This window comes from Stegodyphus dumicola, chromosome 7, assembly GCF_044657685.1.
Source record: "Stegodyphus dumicola isolate Sdum_Otavi_A_Nest chromosome 7, ASM4465768v1".
NCBI lineage: Eukaryota > Metazoa > Arthropoda > Arachnida > Araneae > Eresidae > Stegodyphus > Stegodyphus dumicola.
Window position 1 is genome coordinate 26454464 of NC_140774.1, and position 15706 is coordinate 26470169.

Genomic DNA, 15706 nt, shown 5'->3' on the forward strand with positions numbered 1-15706 from the left:
TGGGTCGACGGCCGCGACTGCAAGCCTTTTCAGATGGGGGATAATCTGTAATGATATTTTTAAATCAATTGATTAAATTAAATTCTATTAATATTGCTTAATAACGTGTTGGCGATTCTCTACCTAAATTGCATCCCTGTTCCTAAATTTTGGCGAAATCCTTTTTTTTTATTCGTAATAGTGATCTCGTTCTCTTTTCCAGTACTCTTATCTACAGCAGACACATTCAATATGCCATTGGCATCAATATCGAAGGTAACTTCAATCTGTGGGACACATCTAGGTGAAGGAGGAATGCCAGTTATTCAAACTTTCCAAGAAGATTATTGTCCTTGGTCATTGCACGTTCACCCTCGTAAACTTGGATCAAGACACCTGGTTGATTATCAGAGTAAGTTGTAAATGTTTGTGTCTGACGAGTTGGAATGGTTTTATTACATTTGATGAGCACAGTCATTACACCACCAGCAGTTTCAATTCCTAGAGACAGTGGGGTTACATCCAACAGCAACAGATCTTGCACTTGTTCAGATTTATCACCATTCAAAATTGCAGCTTGGACTGCAGCACCATATGCGACAGCTTCATCTGGATTAATACTTTTGTTAAGTTCTTTACCATTAAAGAAATCTTGCAGTAGCTTCTGAATTTTAGGAATACGAGTAGATCCACCTACCAGGACAATATCGTGGACTTGAGCTTTATCTAATTTTGCACCTCGCAAAGCCTTTTCAACAGTTCCAATGTGCTTCTAAACAAATCAGCATTCAGTTCTTCAAAACGGGCTCTTGTTATGGTTGAATAGAAATCTACACCTTCAAAGAGAGAATCAATTTCGATGCTGGCTTGTGTACTTGAGGACAGGGTTCTCTTAGCCCTTTCACAGGCAGTATGTATGAGAAATTACATTTCATATATATATAGAGAGAGAGATATAGAAGACAGGTAAATTTAAACACCTAAAACCAATATTAATTTGGAATCAAAGCAAGGCAATTCCTCAACAATATTAATAATCGCAACCTCGTATAAGAGTTTTAACACAATTATAAAAAATAATCGAAATTAAAATAAGAATTAATAATTGAACAAACTCGAAAAATAAAAATGCGAAAGGGAAAATATACAAATTGTTAACATTTAAGAATTAATCTCCTTTTAAAGAGCTCGGTTACCCAAAGAAAGTTTTCTCAGTTACATGAAATTCGAATTCATATTACAAGAATTTATTAAGTAAATAGTTCAGTATTTAAAATCATTCTCTGGGATTTGGATATACTTATGGATTACGAGGGAATGACGACGCCCTTATACTTATACTTATAGACTCCGCCCTAAGGGGGTCTGAAGTCTCGTAATTTTGCCTGAAAGGGCAATATTTTATGATTCATGCAGTGTCTCAAGAATAAAGCTTTGAATATTATAATGAATCATAAATAAATAATAATAAACGAAAGTCCTTAATACAAATGAGATGAAAAGACGAATGATTCAAATTTTATTGGAATGCCAAAAGTGTTAATTTTACATTTAATTTTGAATAAAAGTCTAAACATTATAACGCGTTCGAAATTTTTTTTGAAATAATAATAATAAATAAAATTGTAATGAAAAATAAAATCAAAAATTTAAAAATAAGTAAATCAAGTTCAAAAATATAATAATAATAGTAATAAAATAAATAATATAAAAATTAATGGTAAGGAAAGTAAAATATTAAGAAGAAATAAATATAAAATGTAAAAAGTAACAATAAGAAAATACAAAAAACACAAAAGTAAATATTAATAAACAAATAAGTAAAAATAAATAGCATTAAAATTGAATATGATATAAAAATAGTAAAAAAATCCATTAATTGCAAAAATATACATAAAAGAATTCTTAATCTTTAATTAAGGGCTTTAAGTTTGGCTAAAATGCACAGTTTAGTCGCATTCAAGCCGCATCCTTGGCTCCCCACTTAATGACTTTTTTATTAAATAAATATAATTCAGCTTATGAGCTCAATTTTTTATCAGTCACAGGTCCGTCAAGGAGTTCCCACTTAGTCACTCACTGGTCAATCAGCGTGCAATTTTTTAGCCAGCCACTGGTCAATCATCGAGATCGTCATTTAGTAAGTCTCTGGTGTGTCAATGAACAATTTTGGTCAGATTGATGTCATTTCGAACAAATTTATGACGAATATAAACTGAAAGTATGTCAAGTTAGCTCAGATCTTGATAGGTTGCTTTAAAGTGTTATGTTTATCTTTAATTTTCTTAGAGCAAAAATATTTGAGTAACGCTTTTCTTAGGTTTGAAAATGTGAAACGCCGGCTACGATGTGAGGAAGGAGGCTGAGTATTCTCGTCATCAACGTAGATAACAGCGACAGTATCAACGACGATATCAATAAGGCGTTCTTGAAATTCTTGAATTGGTTTCACTTCTATACTGTCTACATGATCCATTTTGCCTTTTATTTCTATTTCATTATTTGTGTTGATGAGATTGCCGAAATCGATGTCCCGTTGTGCTCCAAGATCGTTATGCGATACAAAGCATTCAGCATCCAATGATTTAATAGAGGTATTCAAACTGAGTTCTTCCTGGTTAAAGGTGGTTGTAGCGGTATTCATGCCTGTTTGATTACCTGAGTTATAAGGTTTTGGAAAATCAAAATTCTTTTCTGTTTCTTGATGAAGGTAACTAAATTCATTTTCATCACTGAAAAGGTACACATCAGTGGGATTATTATCGAAATCATTTTGAAAAAGGTCGATGTGGTCAGTGGCACTATCAATATGCAAATTAAGATGGTTATTATCAAAAGCTACGTTAGAAACTTGGAGGAAATCGGTGTCATTGTCTATATCCACTTCAAAAGAATCGTCATTAAATTCATTAATATCAGCATATGAATCAAGGAAATCTACATTATGTACCTTCTTTCCGGCATTAAGGTTGCGTTCATTACGGTTAATGGTGTTTTCATCATTACTTTTCCGAGTTTTCTCTTCTCTTCGAGGAAACAAGATGAAGGCAGTCGCAAAACAAATAAGTATGCCCAATAGGCTGTCGATAAACGGTGTTGGTATAAAAACGTAACACAGTACTGTCAACAAAAAGAAGCCCATTTTAAAAATGGCCCCAATTCGATATTAGCAATAAAAATAATATATTTAAGCAAATAAGATCCACACGTAAGATTTTAGCACCACTAGATTTGATATCTCTAATGATTATGGTTTATAAGCATTGTTAAAAAAGTATTCATTAACTTTGTTGTAATTCAACAGAAGCTGAAAAACAATTATTGGTAACTTGATTGTTACAAATCTTATTAAAAGGATTCTTTGAATATGTAGCAATGAAAGATCTTCTGATATATAATTCATAATAAAAAGGAAGTTTCTTTGTGTGTCTTTCGTTCATGCTGCGTGTAAGCTAATAGACCCAGGGCTACGAATTTGGTACATAGGTGCATCTAGGCAAGAGCCAGTGTACCTCGAAGCGAGTATTTCAAAATTGGAATATGTTTTTTATCGTATGTTTTTTCATGAAATCGCATCAAATCGATAATTCTCTCTCATTATATCAGCAATAATGCTATTGTATCACTATTGCCATTGTTTATTGTATCAGGACTGTTGCCATTCGGAAAGATTAAGGCGAAAATTAGCGTTTTAAGAGATTTTAATTAATATCTCTGATCTTTGCTATTTTTTTGGATAAAAGAGGAAGCGGAAAAGCGGACAAAAGAACGAACGCTAAACTACCGCTCCCATAAATATTCAAATAAATATTTTTGGGGGTTTCTTGTGATACAAAACATAAACGTAATCCTCATATATATATATAACCAAAGTTTATTATTATTATTAAAACGAAAACATATATTTGGGGAATATATGGGAAACATATATTTCAATTGAAAAAATACTTTCAAAACTTGATGTTTTCCTGGTTTTATGAGTGCAAAGCGCAGAATATCATGTTTACCGTAGACTCTCATGCAAATCGTTTCTTCTACCTTTGGTTAGGTGAAAATGAATTTAAATATAAACACAATATAAAATATATAAAAATGTTTTTAATTCTTTAATAGGCACCTATTTAAGATAAAATCAACTGATTAGCATAAAATTAACTTATATCAGCGTTATATTCTTAGTGGGAAGGTATTCATGCCTAGGAAGGCCTTTAAATTATAAGCTCAACAATATGCTTCCATACAAAACCATCACAAGACACAACATTCTGACATCATACCAGGCTACGACAGTCATAACAAACATTCTGAACATGGTAAACCGAGTGAATAGAATATAACGTTTCAATTCTCTACATTCCTCAAAAATAAGATATAATAATTTGAGTCAACATGGAGTGTTCAGAACGCCTACATTACTAAGGGATTCAGCGAATGGATTTAAATTCGCTCGTGCGATGGTCACTTTCTCGTCCAACAGATTATGACTAGAGAGTGGAAGGGAGAAAGGGACTTATATGTCATCTTCGGTGCACGAACAGAGCTAAATTATGTGCCTGCTTAAAGCTGTTAGGTGAATATCATTCTAACACTTACACACATGCCTGAAAAAATTCATGAGACTTAAAATGGAAATCTTTATTATCTTTATACTACTTAGTGGGTCACAATCACAGAGTTAAGGGAAGTGGAAGTTTAATTAAACTTTTCTTTTGTCTCTCCTCTAAAATCTCAGAATATTATATTGGATATAAAAAGTCTCACATCGCTTTTCCTCCTACTGAAACCTTTGATTCTTATTAATATAAATAATAATAATTGTTTTCCGTCACTACTTACCTGACATGAACGCATATGTAATTTAGGCACACGCACCCAAGAAAATATCTGATTTCGATACCACACGACTTCCCTGTAAGGACTATTAATTTATAGACATTTCTGCTTCAATTGATTTGCCCCTGTGTCCTCGAATTTTAATTAGATATATATTTATATTTCAATTAATTCAGTTCTCACTTCGCGGCGTAGCAAAAATCAATGGAGATTCAAAACACCTTCATTGAAAACTGTAAAATATATAAAAATCTAAAACATTAAATGCAGTTAAAATCAATTTTTACAATTAAAATTAGAGTTTCTGCGTCCAAACAAGCAACTCAACCAAAAAGTAGACAGACCAAAATTTTTGGTGTACAGTTTTGAAAGTTAATGCTTAGTCTACCTTTGCAAAAAACATGGAAGTTGGCGCACCAAATGATTTAATCCACAGTTCTAATAACAGTGTCTGGCCTCGTTACGCCTACTATCACTTTTACATTGCTCATAATTCGACAGCTATCGCATACACGAAAGGTGTAAAATCCATAACCGAAATATAAGAACAACATAAATTGAACTTTTAAAGGGTTAAAAGGCAAAAATGCAAAATTTATTATTATATAAGAACAAAAATACAGAGCTAAACTAGCCTGTGTAAGAAGACAGGAATATATATATATATATTTATACATGTTAAAGTGAGCGATTGCAAGGAAAAAGCGAGGAGTACAACTAGATGTTATAGCACTCCCATATACTAAAACATTCTACGGCTACTCATTCTCGAGTTATTCGAGATACGTATCTCACGAAACGAAAATACTTGAAAATACCGAAAAATCTCTGTGCTGAATCTATTTTACAATCCGTTTTTATAAAAAAGTGCGCCATATATTTTATGTCCAGATACTATGCCAAAAAAAGTCATTCCAATTCATTTAAAGCGGTAGAAATGAATACTTTTCTTAAAATCTGCTACCCTAAATTTTTCGCAACTATAGTTCTTCATTTAACTCGTACAAGGAACTAGAAGGTGACAGTTTTGTAATTTCAATTCTGCAAAGCCGATTAACGGAATTTAGCTTGCATTTTTCATACCGAAAAAGCGCGTCTTAAGATGCATCTTATTAATCTCTAATGATATTTTTAAATCAATTGATTAAATTAAATTCTATTAATATTGCTTAATAACGTGTTGGCGATTCTCTACCTATATTGCATCCCTGTTCCTAAATTTTGGCGAAATCCTTTCTTTAGTATAAAATATATTAACCTGTTGGCGCCCGCCAAATCGCCAAACTCATAAATCTGTCATATTACATAAAGTCCTTAAGAACACTCCTGATGAGAAGATAGCGTCACCTCGTGATTTCAATTAATATCGTTGATTGGAGGAGCCTCGTGAAGCACACATATGTATAAGTAGGGCTTCTGCTCAAGGTACGAGGAGAACGCTTGTGAGATGGATGCTAAAATAAACCTACCACTTTATATTCCAAAATTTGTCTCATTCCTGTTGCCCCGGCAGCACAAAACAAATAATGTATGAGAAATTACATTTCAGAAAGCCGGTAGGATACCACCTTCAAAGGGATTATCTAAAAAAGAAGATACCCCAAGGATTATACGGATAAAATGTTACGCACTTAAGATGAATTTGCCGCTGTGCGACTTCTATGTTTCTACATTTTTCTCTAGGCGTTCTTGCTTCAAGAGAATCATCCTTCTGTTACCTGTATTCTGGTATTCTGCAGATTATTTTACGTCCAGAGAAGCACCCTTCTGCCCCCTGTGATGCGTGATCTGTGTTTCCATCGAAAGTTCGTCGTTCATCAAATGTGCTCTTACCGTTGACCTACGTTTGAGGATGGAAATCTTTCCCTACGTCTACGGCGTTCTGTGTTGCTCTCGAGAGCTTTGTGCTTGTGTGGTGATTGATCGTGTTTTGCGAAAATCTAATTAAGAGTGCACAAAATGTGTATTTTCGTGTCGATTTCATCACTCGTATTCTCGTCACAATAAGTCAAACAGAAGCAATTAGTAAAAAGATTGGCGATGCAAATGATATTATTACTATTGAATTATAATTACTGATTTAATAATAGTGTTTTTATTTTGAAAATTTTAAAAGGTATTATTTTGGTATAAATGTATTTTAAATTTGGTATTTAAAGGATGTATTTTTGTTTTAATATTGTTTTGGGAAAATTTAAAGACTATTATTTTTGAGTTAGTTTTATTTATGAAAGTATTATTAGTTTTATTTATGAAAGTATTATTGAAAGAATAATGGCTAACGAAAACCTCTCTGATCCTCATGATTCATTAAGGGCAGCTAGCGCTGAACCTGAAACAAGCATAATTCCCTTTGACGCGCAGAATGATATGGATATAAATTCATGGCTTGAGTACTTTAACAAAACTCATTTAGATAAAGATGAAACGTGGAAGCTTAATAATGTAGCTCGATATCTAAAAGGTAATGCACTTAGCGTATATGTCAAAAACTGCCATAAAATTACTAAATATGTGGAATTAGTCCAAATTTTAAAAGAAAATTTTTTCGACTCCACTTTAACTACGTTTGGTGATTTTGCCAATTACAAGTACAATCATAAAGAGGACATAACGCAATATTTTTGCAAAAAATTAGATATTGGTAAAAAATTAAATCTAACTCATGAAACGATCTTGGAGGTTCTGACGGATGGCCTTCCTATAGAATTAAAATCCTTAATGACGGTCAACGCACCCTCTGACCCTATCTCTTGGCTTACTCATGTCCATAAGCTTATGAGGATTAGCGAAAATCAACAAATCAAAAGTGCACCTCCCAGATTTGTTACTCCGATCGGGAACAGTCCCCAAGATTACAATCGATTTAATAGAAGTAGAATTTCAGCTACTGTGAGACAAGATTCTCTTAGACCCAACAATTTCCAACGTTTTCAGAGACCAAGTAATTTTTATAATCGGTTCAGTGGTCCAGGATTTACAAGCCATCATAATTATAATTCTCAAAATAGATTGCCATTGCCACCCAGTCCTTGTAAACTTTGCACCCGGAACGGAATCCCAAATGCTTTTCACTGGTTTAAGGTTTGTCCTTTCAGAGTGGAGAGATCTGATACACCTAATGTTACGCCCCTTGCAATAGAACCAACCTCAGAAACCCCTCACAGTAGTTGACTATTAAAGGTGTCGGGATATTTGCCCAATAAGAAACGTCTAGAGTGTGTTGTAGACAGTGGTGCCACCATATCGATAATTTCTTCCAAAACGGCTAGACAATTACGTTTAAAAGTACAAAGAGTAAGGTCATTTTCAGTAACCCAAACTAAAGGAAACATAATCTTTAACAAAATATGTTGTATACAAATGAAAATTGGACGGATTAGTAACCAAATTACCTTGTTTGTTCTTGATAATAATTTGAATTATGTAATTTTAGGACTTTATGAATGCAAATTATTTGAGTTGAGTATTGATTGTAGTAATTTAAAAATTAAACAGAGAGCTATTGTACTTGACTGCCATTTTGACAGCCGACCCATATCTCCACACCTCCAACTTCAAGGTGGTACAACAAATGTTTATCCATGTGTTAATAATGATGATGATGTAAGAAATTTTCCAACCTGTAAATATCGAACTACAAATCCAAAGGAATTAGTTTCTCAGTCTAACATTTATGTGAAAAATGCTGTTTCTAATACTGTCGATAACAAAGAGTACAACTTAAAAAAATTGTTAAATGATTATTCATCTGTGTTTTCTAAAAATAAGTATGATGTAGGAAAAATTAATATTGAACCTCAACGAATTAATTTAAATTCTGATTTGCCTGTATCATTAAGACCTTATAGAACATCCCCTATGGAAGAAGAGGAAATTAAGACCCAAATTCATCAATTATTACAAGCAGGTATAATTAAAGAAAGTTGTAGCCCATATTCGTCCCCCGTGACTTTAGTGTTTAAACGTGAGGAAGGTAAGAAAACTAGAATGTGTATAGTTTATCGAAAATTGAATTCCCTGGCTAAAACAGATGCAAACCCTCTTCCTCGCATTGACGCTTTGTTAGACAAATTAAGTAAAGCAAAAGTATTTTCTACAATTGATTTGAGATCTGGTTTCTGGCATATCCCGATTCACACTGCAGATACTGAGAAATTAGCTTTTTGCACGAATTTTGGATTATTCGAATGGTTAAGACTCCCTTTTGGTTTCAAAAATGCACCTGCAATTTTTAACAGAACACTTAGACGAATATTAACAAAAAATAAAATTAATTTCGCTTGCAGTTACATTGATGATATAATCGTTTACTCTTCCTCTGAGAAAGAACATTTAGAACATTTAAAAATTTTATTTGAGGTGTTTAAAGAGGAGCATATTAAATTGAATCGAAACAAGTGTGTGTTCGCCAGAGATCAGATCACATTTCTTGGCTATGAAATAAAAAATGGTAGAATAATTCCCGATAACCATAATATAGAAGTTATTAAGAAACTTAAAAAACCCCAGTAACACCAAAGAGTTACAAAGAGTTTTGGGAAGTGTGAATGTGTATCATAGATTCATTCCGAATTATGCAACTATTAGAGCTCCATTAAACAGACTCTTGAAAAAAGATGTCAAGTGGGAATGGGATGACTAATGTCAAAAAGCTTTTGACGAAATGAAAAGAATACTGATTTCCAAACCTGTTTTACAATTGTATGATTCCAGTAGGCCATGTCATATTTTTGTTGACGCTTCTCAAACTGCTGTTGGAGCTGTTTTGAAACAACCAGATGAAAATGATGTCCTTCACCCTGTATCATATCATTCCCGAACTTTAAGAAATTATGAGAAAAATTATACGATTACTGAGTTAGAATGTTTGGCCATCGTAGATGCCCTAGACAAATTCTATTACTATCTGCATGGACAAAAATTTGTTATACATACGGACCATGCGGCCCTCGTTTGGCTCAAAAATGTTAAAAATTTAAAAGGTAGACTCTTCCGTTGGTCACTCAAACTACGTATGTTCAATTATGAAGTAAAGTATCAGAAGGGCTCTACCAATATTGAAGCTGACATGCTTTCTAGACATCCTGTTTCACAGCACCTCCAACATTATGTACATTTACGTGATAAAAATGAAATAATCCAACAACAAAAAACTGATAATGTCTGCGGAAAAAAATTACCAAGAGATAAATGATATGATGGTAATTAAGAAAAAGAATTTTTATAAAATTGTAGTACCTAAATCTTTAAGATTAAAATTGTTGAATAAAACCCATGAAAATTTTGGTCACCCGGGAGTTCAAATTATGCTTAACTTAATCACCCCTCAATATTATTGGCCTCATATTAGCGAAGATATCGGAAATTTTGTTAAACATTGTCATACTTGTCAACTTAATAAAAAGAAAAACAGAAAAAATTTGGTCTTATGCAAGACGTACCCCCAACCGACAAACCTTTCGAATGTCTCTCTATTGACACTGTGGGAGGATTTAATTATTATAATTCTACAAAAAAATATTTACATATAGTTATTGACCATGCAACAAGATATGCCTGGGCTTTTCCGCCGAAAAGTGTAACTTCAGAAACCTATGCCAATTGTTTAATACAAATATTTCAAATACAAGTCCCCGAAAAAATTCTGAGTGACAGGAATGCAGCCTTCACTTCCTCTAGATTCAAAAAAATTCCTTAAAAAGCATAATGTTAAACAACTTTTAACTTCATCTCACCATCCCCAGACAAATGGTAAAGTAGAAAGAGTAAATCAATCAATAGTAAGTCGACTAAAATGTAAAGTAAATTCTTCTTCTAAAAAAGTACCATGGACTAAAGTGCTAGAGCAAGTTGTTATCGAATATAACAACTCCCCTCATACGGTAACTAAGTTCACCCCAGCATACTTACTATTTGGTAACCTCCCTTTTGAATCTCCAATTGATCAAAATAAATACCCTTCCTTAAATGAAGCAAGGGCTTTAGCAAAAAAAAGAACTATCGAATACCACCGAAAGAATAAAACTAGATATGACATCAGATTTGTAGAATCTAAATTTCAACCTGGAGATTTTGTCCTTTACGAGGAATTTGAATACCCAAATACTAGAAAATTGAATTCACCCTATTCAGGCCCTTATCGGATTATGAATAAATTATCTGAAGTTAATTATGAAATTGACAGGGAAAATTTTCACACGAAGAAACCAACTGAGATTGTACATGCGTCAAAATTAAGGTTCTATTATCCACCCGAGAACTTTAAATTACATCATGAATAAATCAAAATTTATAAATCAATAAACTATCCATAACCCTTCTTTTAGTTTTCATCCTGTTGTCCCCCTTAATAGTTGATTTATCTCTCAGTGTCTGAAAAGTTTGTCTGGCCTTTTCTTTTACTGGGCTCCTTCAAACTTGAGTTTCAGGTTCAATACACTTTTCGTGTGGGAAACACTCAATTGAGGCTATACTACAAGTAGAGTACTATACCCTCACATTTCCTTGAGCTCATGTTTTCCTATGTTTGTGTTATAAATTGTAGCAACAGTTGAAAAAGTTAAATTTCAGTTGTTGAAATTTCTGAATTTCATTTTATGTTTCTGCAGCATCGTGTACAAAAAACTGGTATGGATGTTGAAAGTTAAATTTTGTTTTGTTATCATTAATAAGAGAAAATAGAGTGACAAAATATGTTAAAAACCTAGCAAAATGTGTATTTTCAACAAGAGTATAAGAGCTCTAGTATCGTGACATAAAAACTCAAATGTTTTCAGTGCCAATGCTAATCCATAATTCTAGCGCTAATTAAATGATCCGGAGATCTCCAAAGACCAGTAAAAGACTGAAGATGAGCCTGAATGACAACTCTAATGATTGTACGGACTCTAATGATTACACAAACTGTGAATGGCATGCCCTAAGATATAAACTTACAAATTCAGTTATATTACTATTTCCTATTGCCACGTAGCTAACCAGCAATATGTTATTAGTGCTTTATTTGTTCTGCACTTAGTTACTATATTATAATTTCATTAATCATTTATTATATTTTATATACTGTATTCATTATATTCAAATATTTTATGTCATATTTCATGTAAACATTTTGTGTGCCTTGAGATAAATTCAATCAGTTTTCCTACTAACTTAATTTCCTAATAACTAAATTTTCTGCTCTCAATATCTGGACTGACTTGGGTCGACGGCCGCGGCTGCAAGACTTTTCAGATGGGGGGGCGATAATCTGTAATGATATTTTTAAATCAATTGATTAAATTAAATTCTATTAATATTGCTTAATAACGTGTTGGCGATTCTCTACCCAAATTGCATCCCTGTTCCTAAATTTTGGCGAAATCCTTTTTTTTTATTCGTAATAGTGATCTCGTTCTCTTTTCCAGTACTCTTATCTACAGCAGACACATTCAATATGCCATTGGCATCAATATCGAAGGTAACTTCAATCTGTGGGACACCTCTAGGTGCAGGAGGAATGCCAGTTAATTCAAACTTTCGAAGAAGATTATTGTCCTTGGTCATTGCACGTTCACCCTCGTAAACTTGGATCAAGACACCTGGTTGATTATCAGAGTAAGTTGTAAATGTTTGTGTCTGACGATTTGGAATATTATGTTTGATGAAAACAGTCATTATACCACCAGCAGTTTCAATTCCTTGAGACAGTGGGGTTACATCCAACAGCAACAGATCTTGCACTTGTTCAGATTTATCACCATTCAAAATTGCAGCTTGGACTGCAGCACCATATGCGACAGCTTCATCTGGATTAATACTTTTGTTAAGTTCTTTACCATTAAAGAAATCTTGCAGTAGCTTCTGAATTTTAGGAATACGAGTAGATCCACCTACTAGGACAATATCGTGGACTTGAGCTTTATCTAATTTTGCATCTCGCAAAGCCTTTTCAACAGGTTCCAATGTGTTTCTAAACAAATCAGCATTCAGTTCTTCAAAACGGGCTCTTGTTATGGTTGAATAGAAATGTAGACCTTCAAAGAGAGAATCAATTTCGATGCTGGCTTGTGTACTTGAGGACAGGGTTCTCTTAGCCCTTTCACAGGCAGTATGTATGAGAAATTACATTTCATATATATATAGAGAGAGAGATATAGAAGACAGATAAATTTAAACACCTAAAACCAATATTAATTTGGAATCAAAGCAAGGCAATTCCTCAACAATATTAATAATCGGAACCTCGTGTAAGAGTTTTAACACAATTATAAAAAATAATCGAAATTAAAATAAGAATTAATAATTGAACAAACTCGAAAAGTAAAAATGCGAAAGGGAAAATATACAAATTGTTAATATGTAAGAATTAATCTCCTTTTAAAGAGCTCGGTTACCCAAAGAAAGTTTTCTCGGTTACATGAAATTCGAATTCATATTACAAGAATATATTAAGTAAATAGTTCAGTATTTAAAATCATTCTCTGGGATTTGGATATACTTATGGATTACGAGGAAATGACGACGCCCTTATACTTATACTTATAGACTCCGCCCTAAGGGGGTCTGAAGTCTCGTAATTTTGCCTGAAAGGGCAATATTTTATGATTCATGCAGTGTCTCAAGAATAAGGCTTTGAATATTATAATGAATCATAAATAAATAATAATAAACGAAAGTCCTTAATACAAATAAGATGAAAAGATGAATGATTCAAATTTTATTGGAGAGCCAAAAGTGTTAATTTTACATTTAATTTTGAATAAAAGTCGAAACATTATAACGCGTTCGAAATTTTTTTTAAATAATAATAATAAATAAAATTGTAAGTAAAAATATAATCAAAATTTAAAAATAAGTAAATCAAGTTCAAAAATATAATAATAATAGTAATAAAATAAATAATATAAAAATTAATGGTAAGGAAAGTAAAATATTAAGAAGAAATAAATATAAAATGTAAAAAGTAACAATAAGAAAATACAAAAAACACAAAAATAAATATTAATAAACAAATAAGTAAAAATAAATAGCATTAAAATTGAATATGATATAAAAATAGTAAAAAAATCCATTAATTGCAAAAATATACATAAAAAAGTTCTTAATCTTTAATTAAGGGCTTTATGTTTGGCTAAAATGCACAGTTTAGTCGCATTCAAGACGCATCCTTGGCTCCCCACTTAATGACTTTTTTATTAAATAAATATAATTCAGCTTATGAGCTCAATTTTTATCAGTCACAGGTCCGTCAAGGGGGTCCCCACTTAGTCACTCACTGGTCAATCAGCGTGCAATTTTTTAGCCAGCCACTGGTCAATCATCGAGATCGTCATTTAGTAAGTCTCTGGTGTGTCAATGAACAATTTTGGTCAGATTGATGTCATTTCGAACAAATTTATGACGAATATAAACTGAAAGTATGTCAACTTAGCTCAGATCTTGATAGGTTGCTTTAATTTGTTATGTTTATTTTTAATTTTCTTAGAGCAAAAATATTTGAGTAACGCTTTTCTTAGGTTTGAAAATGTGAAACGCCGGCTACGATGTGAGGAAGGAGGCTGAGTTTTCTCGTCATCAACGTAGATAACAGCGACAGTATCAACGACGATATCAATAAGGCGTTCTTGAAATTCTTGAATTGGTTTCACTTCTATTCTGTCTACATGATCCATTTTGCCTTTTATTTCTATTTCATTATTTGTGTTGATGAGATTGCCGAAATCGATGTCCCGTTGTGCTCCAAGATCGTTATGCGATACAAAGCATTCAGCATCCAATGATTTAATAGAGGTATTCAAACTGAGTTCTTCCTGGTTAAAGGTGGCTGTAACGGTATTCATACCTGTTTGATTACCTGAGTTATAAGGTTTTGGAAAATCAAACTTCTTTTCTGTTTCTTGATGAAGGTAACTAAATTCATTTTCATCACTGAAAAGGTACACATCAGTGGGATTATTATCGAAATCATTTTGAAAAAGGTCGATGTGGTCAGTGGCACTATCAATATGCAAATTAAGATGGTTATTATCAAAAGCTACGTTAGAAACTTGGAGGAAATCGGTGTCATTGTCTATATCCACTTCAAAGGAATCGTCATTAAATTCATTAATATCAGCATGTGAATCAAGGAAATCTACATTATGTACCTTCTTTCCGGCATTAAGGTTGCGTTCATTACGGTTAATGGTGTTTTCATCATTACTTTTCCGAGATTTCTCTTCTCTTCGAGGAAACAAGATGAAGGCAGTCGCAAAACAAATAAGTATGCCCAATAGGCTGTCGATAAACGGTGTTGGTATAAAAACGTAACACAGTACTGTCAACAAAAAGAAGCCCATTTTAAAAATGGCCCCAATTCGATATTAGCAATAAAAATAATATATTTAAGCAAATAAGATCCACACGTAAGATTTTAGCACCACTAGATTTGATATCTCTAATGATTATGGTTTATAAGCATTGTTAAAAAAGTATTCATTAACTTTGTTCTAATTCAACAGAAGCTGAAAAACAATTATTGGTAACTTGATTGTTACAAATCTTATTAAAAGGATTCTTTGAATATGTAGCAATGAAAGATCTTCTGATATATAATTCATAATAAAAAGGAAGTTTCTTTGTGTGTCTTTCCTTCATGCTGCGTGTAAGCTAATAGACCCAGGGCTACGAATTTGGTACATAGGTGCATCTAGGCAAGAGCCAGTGTACCTCGAAGCGAGTATTTCAAAATTGGAATATGTTTTTTATCGTATGTTTTTTCATGAAATCGCATCAAATCGATAATTCTCTCTCATTATATCAGCAATAATGCTATTGTATCACTATTGCCACTGTTTATTGTATCAGGACTGTTGCCATTCGGAAAGATTAAGGCGAAAATTAGCGTTTTAAGAGATTTTAATTAATATCT

The 15706-nt window shown here is 32.7% G+C and overlaps 1 protein-coding gene across 1 annotated transcript; it reads right to left on the reverse strand.

The window, feature by feature from the left end:
• Positions 1–301: 301 nt before the first annotated feature.
• Positions 302–14468, reverse strand: LOC118184308 (heat shock cognate 71 kDa protein-like). Its single transcript, XM_085821366.1, has 3 exons — positions 14339–14468; positions 12235–12830; positions 302–751 (listed from the first exon to the last, which is right to left on the reverse strand). Exons 1-3 carry the CDS (start codon positions 14466–14468, stop codon positions 302–304), a joined length of 1176 nt encoding a protein of 391 aa, XP_085677492.1.
• Between the last annotated feature and the right edge of the window lie 1238 nt (positions 14469–15706).

Excerpts from the sequence above, each read along its gene's own strand:
- LOC118184308 (XM_085821366.1), bottom strand. The coding sequence starts at position 14,468 with ATGGATCATGTAGACAGAATAGAAGTGAAACCAATTCAAGAATTTCAA. Across the intron at positions 12,831-14,338 it reads TCAGCCTCCTTCCTCACATC|GTCTACATTTCTATTCAACC; the intron begins GTAGCCGGCGTT and ends CTCTCTTTGAAG. Across the intron at positions 752-12,234 it reads GCATATTGAATGTGTCTGCT|AAGCACATTGGAACTGTTGA; the intron begins GTAGATAAGAGT and ends TGATTTGTTTAG.